The 14,602-nt window shown below is 36.1% G+C and overlaps 1 protein-coding gene across 1 annotated transcript; it reads left to right on the top strand.

Moving 5' to 3' along the window:
- Positions 1-1,567: 1,567 nt before the first annotated feature.
- LOC122813658 (claudin-6-like) lies at positions 1,568-2,396 on the top strand. Its single transcript, XM_044086101.1, has one exon. The coding sequence runs from the start codon at positions 1,643-1,645 to the stop codon at positions 2,276-2,278; it is 636 nt and encodes a 211-aa protein (XP_043942036.1). The 5' UTR covers positions 1,568-1,642; the 3' UTR covers positions 2,279-2,396.
- The last annotated feature ends 12,206 nt before the right edge of the window (positions 2,397-14,602 follow it).

Consider the following 14,602-nt stretch of genomic DNA (forward strand, 5'->3'; position numbering starts at 1 on the left):
TGCGCCGTATGGTACAACCTTCATCTGGTGGGACATTTGCGATTCAGTATTATCTGCCTCATTTGCATGGCATTGACTACTAATTCATAGTTACCGCGCCAAACACTGTCGCAGGCCCTTAGCAACCCTTGCACCTTGGTTGTGGTGTTCCATGCCTATCATTGTGTATTATGGTGTAAACCTGATTTGTATTACATTGTGATTTTATGACATTTTTATATAATTTCTTTATGTTCCAGTTTGCACACACATGCCCTGCGGTTGTACTGTGCGTTACTGTGGACATGACATTAAATGTTTTTTAGGTGTTGTGCATCTTTTCTTATGCCATTGGCTATGTATTTCGCCATTGGCATATGTTAACTTTGTAATACATGAGTCTAGTCCACTTCCATAGCTCCGATGTTCTGTTTGGGAAAATGTAAACCGTGTTTTTTGGTTTACATTTCCGTGGGCTTACACTACACCTGCACCACTTCATGAATCACTATCTGCCTTCATTTGCATGGTGCGACACTGCGCATGGGGTGATTAGCATACCTATGCTGAGGACTGCGCAGTTCTGACGTACGCTGGTAGTGCACGTGTATTGGATCATACCTGAATCGCTCGACGGCCATATTTGGCGTTATCCGGCTATGCTATGCCTGCGCCTGGCACAAGCTTCATGAATCCCGGGGATTATCTTCCTTATTTAATTTTTCGCCTTTATAAATTTCTTCTATGTTTTCTTCTCTCTCTTAACAAATAATTCCAATACATATATTTTATCTTTCTTTTTCTTTTCTTCTTTTCTTCCTTATACATTCTAAAAATACTTTTTTTATATTTCTATTTAAAATGAAGACACCAACAATCCAATTCTCATAAAATTTCATCATAGTTGTATAATTTTTTCCATAATTCCACAAGTTTTTTTCTCTTCTAAATCTAATTTATTTTCATTAATTCTCTTCATTCCTTTTCCTGTTCTTATATATTCTTCATTTTCCTGACTTTTAACCCATATTAGCACATGATCTGAAAATCCAGCATACTTTAATTGCTTTTTTTATAACTTTTAAACTATCAGATATTAAAAAATAATCAATGTCTTCCCTGATTTCATTCCTTTTATAGGTCCAATAGTTATTCTCGTATACACTTAACTTTCCACTTCTCATAATTTCTTTAGCCATTTTAACATCACGATTGCTCTTATGTTTCCTTAAATTACAATTAAAATTCACCCACCTCTATAATGGCCCTATTTACACAAACATATTCAATAATATTTTAAACATCATTTCTTTTTCTTTTTTTGTTACATATCATATAACGCTATAATTCTATACACAGATTTTTCTATCTCATGTGTATTACCGTAGTTCGTCCTAGTTCTGCTATGGTTACATCTAATATTTAATACTAATTAAGTCTAATACTGCAGCACACCATTGTAATATACCTATTCTCTACTGCAGCACACCATTGTAATATACCTATTCTCTACTGCAGCACACCATTGTAATAGTTAACCTAATCTGTAAGGGAAACACTTCTCTGATTATAGTCTTTTTTTCCCCTCCTTTCTTTGCTGGTGGAGTTTATTCTAGACTTGTCTTTTTTTCTTCAATTAAGCAGGTTTGCCAAAGCTGAAGAGATGGCATCTACAGGCCTGCAGATTCTTGGGATGACATTGTCCCTCATTGGCTGGGTTGGCTGCATCATCACATGTGCCCTGCCAATGTGGAGAGTCACTGCCTTCATTGGTCAGAAAATTGTGACAGCACAGGTCATGTGGGAGGGTCTCTGGATGAGCTGCATTGTACAGAGCATTGGACAGATGCAATGCAAGGTCTACGACTCCATGCTGGCACTGGCTCAGGATTTGCAGGCAGCCAGGGCTTTGACTGTCATTGGCATTCTTGTGGCTGTTATGGCTATCCTTATTGGCATTGTGAGGGCTAAGTGCACAAACTGTGTGGAGGAAGCATCCACCAAGGCTCGCATCACTCTGGTGTCTGGAGTAATATTTATAATTTCTGGCGTTCTGACCTTCATTCCAGTCTGCTGGACTGCAAACACTATAATTAGAGATTTCTACAATCCCCTAGTGACAGAAGCACAGAAGCGTGAACTGGGGGCCTCCCTCTACATTGGCTGGGCAGGAGCTGGATTGCTGTTACTGGGGGGTGCCTTACTGTGCTGCACCTGCCCTTCAAAGAGAAATGAGTATTCTGCAAGGTACACTGCAGGCCAACCACAAAGTAACTACACCACCAAGAACTATGTTTAGATAACTAGCAGCATGAACTCTGCAAAAGATGACATTGATAGTAATGTTCTTTATGCTAAACTTTTTTACTTGTATTTACCTGAATTTGAGTACTTGTTTTTTAAGGATGAAATAAAGAATTTCTTTTACTAAAAAAAAAAAAAAAAAAAGGGTGGTGCAGTGGTGCAGTGGTTAATGCTGTCGCCTCACAGCAAGAGGTTCTCTGGTTCGATTCTCGGCCGGGGTGCCTTCTGTGTGGAGTTTGCATGTTCTCCCTGCGTTCACGTGGGTTTCCTCCGGGTACTCCGGTTTCCTCCCACATTCTAAAGACACACATCTGGAGCATTTCTCCCCGGGCTCCTCACCGCTGAAAACAGGATCTGTGGAACCTAGTCGGACTTTCCCGGTCAACAAATGTTAAATAAAAAAATGTAATGCTTTATTGACATATATATATATATATATATATATATATATATATATATATATATATGCCCAAGCATGTTTCTTTCCCCATGTTCCAAACTAACACACCAGTCCAATTTTGTTTCAGTTTGCTTTGTTTCTTCCTCTATTAATAATCTGATATCTTCTAAAACAATATGTACATTTACTGCAGCACACCATTGTAATATACCTATTCTCAACTGCAGCACACCATTGTAATATACCTATTCTCTACTGCAGCACACCATTGTAATATACCTATTCTCTACTGCAGCACACCATTGTAATATACCTGTTCTCTACTGCAGTACACCATTGTAATATACCTGTTCTCTACTGCAGCACACCATTGTAATATACCTATTCTCGACTGCAGCACACCATTGTAATATACCTATTCTCTACTGCAGCACACCATTGTAATATACCTATTCTCGACTGCAGCACACCATTGTAATATACCTATTCTCTACTGCAGCACACCATTGTAATATACCTATTCTCGACTGCAGCACACCATTGTAATATACCTATTCTCTACTGCAGCACACCATTGTAATAATACCTGTTCTCGACTGCAGCCCACCATTGTAATATACCTATTCTCTACTGCAGCACACCATTGTAATATACCTATTCTCTACTGCAGCACACCATTGTAATATACCTATTCTCGACTGCAGCACACCATTGTAATATACCTATTCTCGACTGCAGCACACCATTGTAATATACCTATTCTCTACTGCAGCACACCATTGTAATATACCTATTCTCTACTGCAGCACACCATTGTAATATACCTATTCTCTACTGCAGCACACCATTGTAATATACCTATTCTCTACTGCAGCACACCATTGTAATATACCTATTCTCTACTGCAGCACACCATTGTAATATACCTATTCTCTACTGCAGCACACCATTGTAATATACCTATTCTCTACTGCAGCACACCATTGTAATATACCTATTCTCTACTGCAGCACACCATTGTAATATACCTATTCTCTACTGCAGCACACCATTGTAATATACCTATTCTCTACTGCAGCACACCATTGTAATATACCTATTCTCGACTGCAGCACACCATTGTAATATACCTATTCTCTACTGCAGCACACCATTGTAATATACCTATTCTCTACTGCAGCACACCATTGTAATATACCTATTCTCTACTGCAGCACACCATTGTAATATACCTATTCTCTACTGCAGCACACCATTGTAATATACCTATTCTCTACTGCAGCACACCATTGTAATATACCTATTCTCTACTGCAGCACACCATTGTAATATACCTATTCTGTACTGCAGCACACCATTGTAATATACCTATTCTCTACTGCAGCACACCATTGTAATATACCTATTCTCTACTGCAGCACACCATTGTAATATACCTATTCTCTACTGCAGCACACCATTGTAATATACCTATTCTCTACTGCAGCACACCATTGTAATATACCTATTCTCTACTGCAGCACACCATTGTAATATACCTATTCTCTACTGCAGCACACCATTGTAATATACCTATTCTCTACTGCAGCACACCATTATAATATACCTATTCTCTAAAGCAGCACACGATTGTAATATACCTATTCTCTGCAGCACACCATTGTAATATACCTATTCTCTACTGCAGCACACCATTGTAATATACCTTTTCTCTACTGCAGCACACCATTGTAATATACCTATTCTACTGCAGCACACCATTGTAATATACCTATTCTCTACAGCAGCACACCACTGTAATATAGCTATTCTCTACTGCAGCACACCATTGTAATATACCTATTCTCTACTGCAGCACACCATTGTAATATACCTATTCTCTACTGCAGCACACCATTGTAATATACCTATTCTCTACTGCAGCACACCATTGTAATATACCTATTCTCTACTGCAGCACACCATTGTAATATACCTATTCTCTACTGCAGCACACCATTGTAATATACCTATTCTCTACTGCAGCACACCATTGTAATATACCTATTCTCTACTGCAGCACACCATTGTAATATACCTATTCTCTACTGCAGCACACCATTGTAATATACCTATTCTCTACTGCAGCACACCATTGTAATATACCTATTCTCTACTGCGGCACACCATTGTAATATACCTATTCTCTACTGCAGCACACCATTGTAATATACCTATTCTCTACTGCAGCACACCATTGTAATATACCTATTCTCTACTGCAGCACACCATTGTAATATACCTATTCTCCTTTTAAGATTTTTCATACTGTTCACATTTAAAGCTAATATTTTCAGTTTTTAGGAACAGTTAGTATAATAAAATGTTTATCCCTTTCCTTTCTTATTTTCTCTAAGCATTGTTTTGGAATTTTCTTTTCATTTCTTTAACTCTTTTCCCTATTGAATTATTTTTATTTCTTACTGTACACCAGTCAGCTTCATCCTCACTTCTCTCCTCTGCTTCTTTTTCCTTGTTACTTTCTTTAACTTCATGTATAACCTCTATATCTGTTACATCTTTGGTACATTATCATATACATAAATAATATCTTTTTTTATCACACTCATTGATTAAATGATCATTTTTCCACAAAAATAACAAGTTTTTGGTTGATCCCTCTATTTCACAAAACCTCTATTCCCGTGAACATCAATAACACTAGGTACGTGCATAACATTATCATTTTCCATTTTCAGTTTTACTCCAATTTCCCATCCCCCAGTCCATAGTCCTCTTTCATCATATATTTTTGTAGCATCCATTGCTTCTTTACATTTAGTTATCAAATGTTCTTTCAATTCTTTTGCTTCAACTTCAGTTCTAAACTGGATCATTATTCTTTTTTTTGTTTGTCTGTAAAAAGCTTGCACGACATATTCTGACCATGGATAAATATTTTTCTTTTGTTTATATGACCCAAAAAATTTTCCATGGCCTGCCCAGTCTCAAATATCAAGTCACAAAAAAATATATTTATTAATTAAAATGGCTGCCTTTACCTCTTTTGCTTTGACACCCAGAGGTGCTATGACAGAGTTCCAAACCTTATACCTGTCCAAACATTCTTCCTTTTTACAGCTCACATGTACTGTGTACTTCTTTCTTTCTTTCTTTTATTTCTTCTTTCTTCTTTGCTTTTTCTCCTACAGTTTGAGCATATGTTTTTGTCTCTTGAACTTTTTCTGGCACAGTCTCTTCTTCTCCTTTTTCCTTCTTCTATTTTCTCCATGATGTCACTCCATGAAATTGCACCTCCACTTTCTGGTTCACTTGGTTTACTGTTTCTTCCAATTAATCATCCCACACCCCTCCCGATCGGAGGGCTGTAATTATGCATTTATCAGATTGAACTGTCTCTCCTTCAAACAATCTCCTCTGAAACTTTTTCTCTGAAACCATCTCTGTTACAGCTACAATCTCCTTTTCTTCTAATATTACTGTTTTTTTCTACACCCACAGCATCAGAAAAAAAACCTTCTGGTAGAGATTCCACCATTTCAACTACATTTTCGTCAACCTTCACTTCATTTTCAGCCAAAGCTGAATCAGCTATATTTTCTCCCTGTTCCTTCTGGCTGTCTTCATGCCTGGGCAGGAAACAGGAAGTCAGGACGTATAACATACAAATCCTTCACCTACTACCAAAAGTAAGGGAAGCTCTCTGAATAACCTGTCCAACTTCCAGTTAATTTGTAAGAGTACCCTTTTTCCCACTGCAGTGTGATCCTGGAGTTAGTATATATAATTAAGGGTATGTGGGGGCACTGACCTCACATTGGGGGGGATGGGAGCCATAGCCCCCCCCACCTACTTAGCTTTTATATTTATGAATCTCATTTCACCGAAAACTAACAATCTACAACCAAAAGTAAGTAGGGGGCTGTGCCCCCCCCCCCCAACTATATATACTAACTCCAGGATTGCACTACAGTAGGGAAAAGGGCATATCCATTTTATCTGCCCAAAAATACTTACATTCAATGAAATGTGACTCAGTGAAATGAGTTTTTACTGATTTGAGTTTTCAGCGATTTGGTGTGACTGTTTTAAAATTCAGTGAAATGAGTATTCACTGAATCAATGTAGACCTATGTTTTATATATATATATATATATATATATATATATATATATATATATATATCTACAACTATAATATATCTTCATATATTTATATATATATATATATATATATATATATATATATATATATATATAATCTGTATATATGTAAATATCTCTCTCTCTCTCTCTCTCTAGATATATATACATATATATATATATATATATATATATATATATATATATATATATATATATATATATATATATATATATATATATATGGGTCTATATCAAAACAAAAACCCAAAAAACCCAAAAATCTGCATCCCCCACACCCCCTGTAAATTACATATACCAACTCTGAGATCACAATACAGTGAGGAAAAAGGTAAATGTCCCAATCCTCACTGTACCACAATCTGCATTCAAAAGCTTAGGGTTTATAAAAACTCGATCAGATGGTCTCAACCATATGAATTTTGACCTTCTGAAAATTCAGTCAACTGATAGGGTATTATATATAGATTCATAGGTTCATAGGTAGGTGCTAGGCTATTGGCCCTGGGGCCTATACAAGCCCAGCCAAAAAGGTACCCTGGCTTTTGTCACCAAAGAAAATTATTTTCCTGTGCCACTGTCGAGCAGAGCCACATAAATGATCTCCGGGGTGAATTTCCTATTTCCCATCCAATCATCAAGATTTTTCTTGAAAAGTGCTAATGAGGAGCTTTGTTTGATATAGACAGGTAGTTTATTCCAGAGTATTTGAAGTCTCTGGGACAGGAATCTATCCCTCTGGCATGTTCTGTTTATTGTGGTGACAAGGTTTAGGTATATATGTCCAACAGCTCTGGGTTTGACATAGCTTTGTATGTTAGGCAGAGATCACCTCTGAGTAGGTGATATATATAAATAAATATATATATATATATATATATATATATATATATATATATATATATATATATATATATATATATATATATATGTCTGTGTGTGTGTGTGTGTGTGTGTGTGTGTGTGTGTGTGTGTGTATCAATCAAAGGTTAAAAGGGCAGACCAGGCAAACCATTCAGTAAAAAGTACAAGAAAGACCAAGTCAAGCTATAGTCTTCACTGTGTAATACCTTAAACCTTTTGCAATGGAGGCCCATATGATATGTGCAACTCACCCCGTAAGGACACACCAGTGTTTTATCTTCATGGCTTCTGAATACTCATGATTTGTTACTTTTTAAGTATTCATGGGTACAGTCAAACCAATAAAGCCAAACCATATATAAAGATATAGATAAAGATATAGATAATTTATTATTTTTTACCACACTAATAACACAAGTGAATTAGAAACACAGAGTTAACATCAAACCAGATGTCCATAAACATTAAGGTGCCTGCAAAATATCCCAGCTAGCAACCAACAAGAATAAAGCCATACAGACAATCTGCTCAGTAAAAATTGCAAGAAAGACCCAGAAACGTCTGAGTCTTCACTGTGTAATACTTTATACCTCCTATATTATGGGATATATATATATATATATATATATATATATATATATATATATATATATATATATATATATATATATATATATTTATAAATATATCTATCTATATATCTATATCTATATATATCTATATATATATATATATATATATATATATATTTATATATATGCCATACCAGTTTTTTATCAAGTTCAGCAACATCACTACTTTATACTAATTTACTTTCTGCTAACTTCACTTTGGTTTACTTCCTACTTTTCACTTCCCAGGAGGTAATGTCATCTTTGTAAACTGAAAGTGAATTTAAAAGACAAGCCTACCAAATGAACACAGAATCTCCATGAAACTACTTTGAACTGTGAGCTGAGCAGTTAAAGTACATCATGAAAATTAACTTTTACATATTGAAAAGTGCTCCCTTTAAACTGCATGTGCCAGTAAACATTAAAATTGCAAATCTCGTTTCATTTCTATTTATTTACAATAAGACTACTAAATAATGCAAATATACATGTCATAAATATGCAAATAAATGTCTTAAAGCTATCTCTTATTCCAAAATAATTCAGCTAAAGTAGAATATTAAACTATGCTTCTTGTCTTTACGATATTAAACTTTGTTAATTACAAAAGGAAAAAAAAAGCTGTAATCATTTGGTACAAAGTAAAATCATGTCTCCAAATGAATAGAGAACAATTTTTAAACAAGATGACATTTGTCAAATCATACTTGAATAATAACTGGTATTTTTTTCTTTTGCTCATTAATCAAAAGCAATGCTTTTCTATGTACTCTATGGAGCCTCTTAACACTGAAAGAAATTCACAGGGACAAAAAGATTATTTATATATATATATATATATATATATATATATATATATATATATATATATATATATATATATATATATATATCTGTCTAGTCGAAACCATAAGATAGACATTTTGAGATTTTGCCCTCACACCCCCTGCTAATTAAATATACCAACTTCAAGATCATACTCCAGTGAGGAAAATGGTAATTATACAATGACCCCCCCTCCCCCATCAATAAGCGTGCCTGTTGTAAATAAGACTTATACTAATGGAAAAAGGTCCGGTCGCCCGGACTTTTTCCATTAGTATAAGTCTTTTTTTTTTTAGACAGCAATGGAGAACAGAAGAGCTCCGTTGTTGTAATCTCGCTTTGTTAAACAGGTTTAACATTGTGAGATAGCGTAAAAAAAAGTAAAGGAGATCTTCCTTTCTCCGTTGCTTTTTTTAAAGCTGCCTCGCTATGTTAAACGGGTTTAACATAGTGAGACAGCTTTAACAAAGCAACGAAGAAAGGAAGTTCTTTGTTGCTTTACCTAAAGCTAGAGTTTAACATAGTGAGACACTTTTTAAAAGCAACGGAGATCTTCCTTTCTCCGTTGCTTCCACACACAGCTCTGATGTACTACTGCATGTGCATATGCATGTGCAGTACAACAGAACTGCCGCAAAATACAAGACAGCTATGGAAGGGCAGCACGGAAGCATTATACAATGCCATTATTTAAGAAAAGTAAGTATTTTTTTTCTTAAATAATGTCAATGTATATTAGCAATAACCCACTTCTGGGTGTGGGTAATGATGGATTTACCCATGGTTGTCTTTGTTTGGCCACTCGGGTTTCACCCTCAAGACCAAACCACACCAGCCGTGGGTATATCCAGCATTACCCACACCCAGATGTGAGTTATTGCTTAAATATACCATTCTATGTTGTACAGTGATCTCCATTTAAACAGTTCAGACTTTCAAAATGTCGATCTTATGTTCTCAACCATAAGCAATCCGATGTTCTGAAAGTTCAAAATTTAGAAGTAGACCCATATATATATATATATATATATATATATATATATATATATATATATATATATGGATCTATATGGATTTATGTCATAACAACAAATTACCATAATGTTGACTTGCATAACAGCAAGACGATGTCACCAAAAATTTAATAGAATGAACTCACAGAATGAAGTATTTCGCCAATTGGAAACAAATCACTTGGCCACCAATAAGTAAAATACAAACCAAAACAAATTAAACCCACGTCCCCCACATCCCCCAATTAAATATACCAACTCTGAGATCACACTACAGTGGAGAAAAGGGCAAAGTTCGGCCTTGTGTGCCATAGGTCACTGTACTGAAAGCAGCACTTCAAGCAACGTTTAAAGTCCTTCACTATTAAACATATGCTGAAGACTGATTCCTTGCAGAGTAGAGCATTATTCCCTATTTGTTTATTCAGTATATATATTGTTTTCCCCTGAATTTGTACTGGATATGCCACTAATTGCTTTGTACTTAGGTAGTGTCTATTGGCTTGCTGTCTAGCAAGTTTTCAGCTCAAGGATCCCCCACCTTCTATGTTGGTCATCCATTTTTTAACCTCTTTTTGTTTTCTGCATCATCCATACCTGAACCAGCTTTATTGTTCTAACCTTTATAGCCATTCCTGCTAATTACTGCCTCTTCCTCAATAACAGTAATGCTACTAAAGGAAGTTGTGGTTGCCTAATTTTTGTTTCACAGATGTACTTAAGTTGTAGGACGTAGACTGTTCTTTTCTGCTAAACTTTCAGTTTTTTACCACTACAGGATAGGTCTTACATAATTAAATAAATAATTGAAAAACACTATGCTGACTCAGCTAGGGCTGTTTTGTTTGCATTAATGGTATTGCAGTCTGGTACTTGCAATTGATATATAAGTACCCTCCTGAGACTGTTTGTAGGTAGCAACTGTGTGTTTAAATCTTTTTTGAAAACATTGTTACCTGCTACTGTTGTGAAACCCTGGACCTGAACTGCACTTATAGATGTTGCTAAATTTTATCAAGCTATCTTTATTATTAGAGTTTTGTCTGTTAGTTCACATGTTGTTTTTCTTGCCATTAATGTTGTTTGCTTGACTTGTTGCATATATTTTTTTAATTGTCCTCCTTGTTTGATTTTTCTGTGATTTGTTTTACTGTACAGATCTCTGTATGCAGTCTTATACTGTTCTTCCTATGCTAATCCTGCTGTTTCTATCTTCTTTCTTTCTTCTAGTTCTGATGTGATATTTTTATTTCTATTTCTTCTTAAGTACTTCTTTATACACTAGTTGCTGATTGTGATCTGATTCTATAACCTAGACCTCAACATCCACTGATGATAGCTTTTTATTTGTTTTTTTCCCACAGTTATCAGCCCGACAATCCCCCTGTTTGAAAACTTTTCTCAAGCACCACATACTATACTGCAAAACAGTGTTTAAATTCAGCTACTGGTCTCCATACTGAAAGCAACACCCCAAGCAATGTTTAAAGTCCTTCACTTTTACACCTACATCATGTTTAACCTGAAGACTGACTCTTTGCGGAATAGGGCATTCTTTCTTATCTGTTTATTTGACATATACTTTGTTTTTCCCTGAATTTGTACTTGCTACTCAACTAATTAGCTTGTAGTTAGTTGGTGTCTATTGGCTTGGTGTCTAGCAAGCACAAAGCTCGAGGATCCCCCCACCCCACCTCTAGCTTGGTCATCTGTTTCCTAGCTTTATTGTTCTAACTTATATAACTGCTAGGACTAATTAGTGCCTCTTCACCATTCTACTACTAAAGCAATTCACAGTTGGATACTTTTTGTTTCTCAGCTGTACTATGTTGTTGGGACATAGACTGTTCCTTTATGCTAAACTCTCATTTCTTTTACCATTACCAGATAGGTCTTACATAATTAAATAAATAATTGAAGAATGCGACACTGACTTGGCAAGGACTGATTGTATTTGACATTGTCTTTTTTGAAATTGGATCACTTCCCCTTTCTGATCTTCTGGATTGTTTTTTGTTACCTCCCCATCACTGGCCCACTCCATTCCCCTACCCTATCCCCAATTCTCACCCACCCCATGACTCCTACACTTATAGTTAAATAAGTCCACCCACTTCGCTACACCATCCAATCACAACCCATCCAACTACCTTCCCACATAGCTACATGCATTCCACTTCCTTCCTTCACATACTGCCTACACTAATTTCTAACTGGTACTCTACTATCCTATTACTTCCCATATTATCTTTTACTGTATCAACATATATCTAATTCCCAGTGCTATATCTCTCTCTCTACAATATTTGCCACAAATTCACCAGCTAGATCTCATCATTGCCTAGCACTGAAGCAGCTCAATTGGTTAGAACTGCCCCAACTCCTATACTATACACAACTCTCAATGGCCGACAAAATAATTCAGCTAAAGTAGAATATTAAACTATGCTTCTTGTCTTTACGATATTAAACTTTGTTAATTACAAAAGGAAAAAAAAAGCTGTAATCATTTGGTACAAAGTAAAATCATGTCTACAAATGAATAGAGAACAATTTTAAAACAAGATGACATTTGTCAAATCATACTTGAATAATAACTGGTATTTTTTTTCTTTTGCTCATTAATCAAAAACAATGCTTCTCTATGTACTCTATGGAGCCTCTTAACACTGAAAGAAATTCACAGGGACAAAAAGATTTTATATATATATATATATATATATATATATATATATATATATATATATATATATATATGTCTATTTCTAAATTTTGAACTTTCAGAAAGTTGAATTGCTTATAGTCGAAACCATAAGATAGACATTTTGAGATTTTGCCCTCACACCCCCTGCTAATTAAATATACCAACTTCAAGATCATACTCCAGTGAGGAAAATGGTAATTATACAATGACCCCCCTCCCCCATCAATAAGCATGCCTGTTGTAAATAAGACTTATACTAATGGAAAAAGGTCCGGTCGCCCGGACTTTTTCCATTAGTATAAGTCTTTTTTTTTTAGACAGCAATGGAGAACAGAAGAGCTCCGTTGTTGTAATCTCGCTTTGTTAAACAGGTTTAACATTGTGAGATAGCTTTAAAAAAAGTAAAGGAGATCTTCCTTTCTCCGTTGCTTTTTTTAAAGCTGCCTCGCTATGTTAAACGGGTTTAACATAGTGAGACAGCTTTAACAAAGCAACGAAGAAAGGAAGTTCTTTGTTGCTTTACCTAAAGCTAGAGTTTAACATAGCGAGACACTTTTTAAAAGCAACGGAGATCTTCCTTTCTCCGTTGCTTCCACACACAGCTCTGATGTACTACTGCATGTGCATATGCATGTGCAGTACATCAGGACTGCCGCAAAATACCAGACAGCTATGGAAGGGCAGCACGGAAGCATTATACAATGCCATTATTTAAGAAAAGTAATATTTTTTTTCTTAAATAATGTCAATGTATATTAGCAATAACCCACTTCTGGGTGTGGGTAATGATGGATTTACCCACGGTTGTCTTTGTTTGGCCACTTGGGTTTCACCCTCATGACTAAACCACACCAACCGTGGGTATATCCAGCATTACCCACACCCAGATGTGAGTTATTGCTTAAATATACCATTCTATGCTGTCCAGTGATCTCCATTTAAACAGTTCAGACTTTCAAAATGTTGATCTTATGTTCTCAACCATAAGCAATCCGATGTTCTGAAAGTTCAAAATTTAGAAGTAGACCCGTATATATATATATATATATATATATATATATATATATATATATATATATGTATATATATATATGGTTCTACCTGACATAGCCGAAACCACACAACACCGACAACCACATCACCGACACCACATATTCGACAGTCCATAAACACGAAACCACACATAACCGATAAACGAAATAACCGACGTACACAAACACGAAACCCCATACACTGCACACACCACAATAACAATTATTAAAACAAAACACATCCCCATTCCACAAACCACACACACAACACAAGCACACCAAAATCCTTACAAGCCCACACTAAACCTTACCTAACCCTAAGGTCCGTCACTATCGCACACTTACCTACCCGCTCCTAACCCTAACTCACTTAACCCGCCCTATCGCCCTAACCCTAACTCACTTAACCCACTATCGCTCCCTAACCCTAACTCACTTAACCCACCCTATCGCCTCCCTAACCCTAACTCACTTAACCCACCCTATCGCCCTAACCCTAACTCACTTAACCCACCCCTATCCCCACAGACCGTCAATCTCCACACTTACCTGCCTCGCACCCTAACGTCCGTCACTACCGCATACTCACACAGCCTTTCCCATGTCGGCATCCTCGGCGTTGGTGTTGTCATCCGTCGTGTCGGTCTTCTGCATTGTCGATGTTCTGCCACTCGCGATTCGGTCGGTCTTCTTCGTTTTCGGTCT

This window comes from Protopterus annectens, chromosome 1.part1 (assembly GCF_019279795.1).
Source record: "Protopterus annectens isolate FY-2018-M chromosome 1.part1, PAN1.0, whole genome shotgun sequence".
Lineage (NCBI taxonomy): Eukaryota > Metazoa > Chordata > Ceratodontiformes > Protopteridae > Protopterus > Protopterus annectens.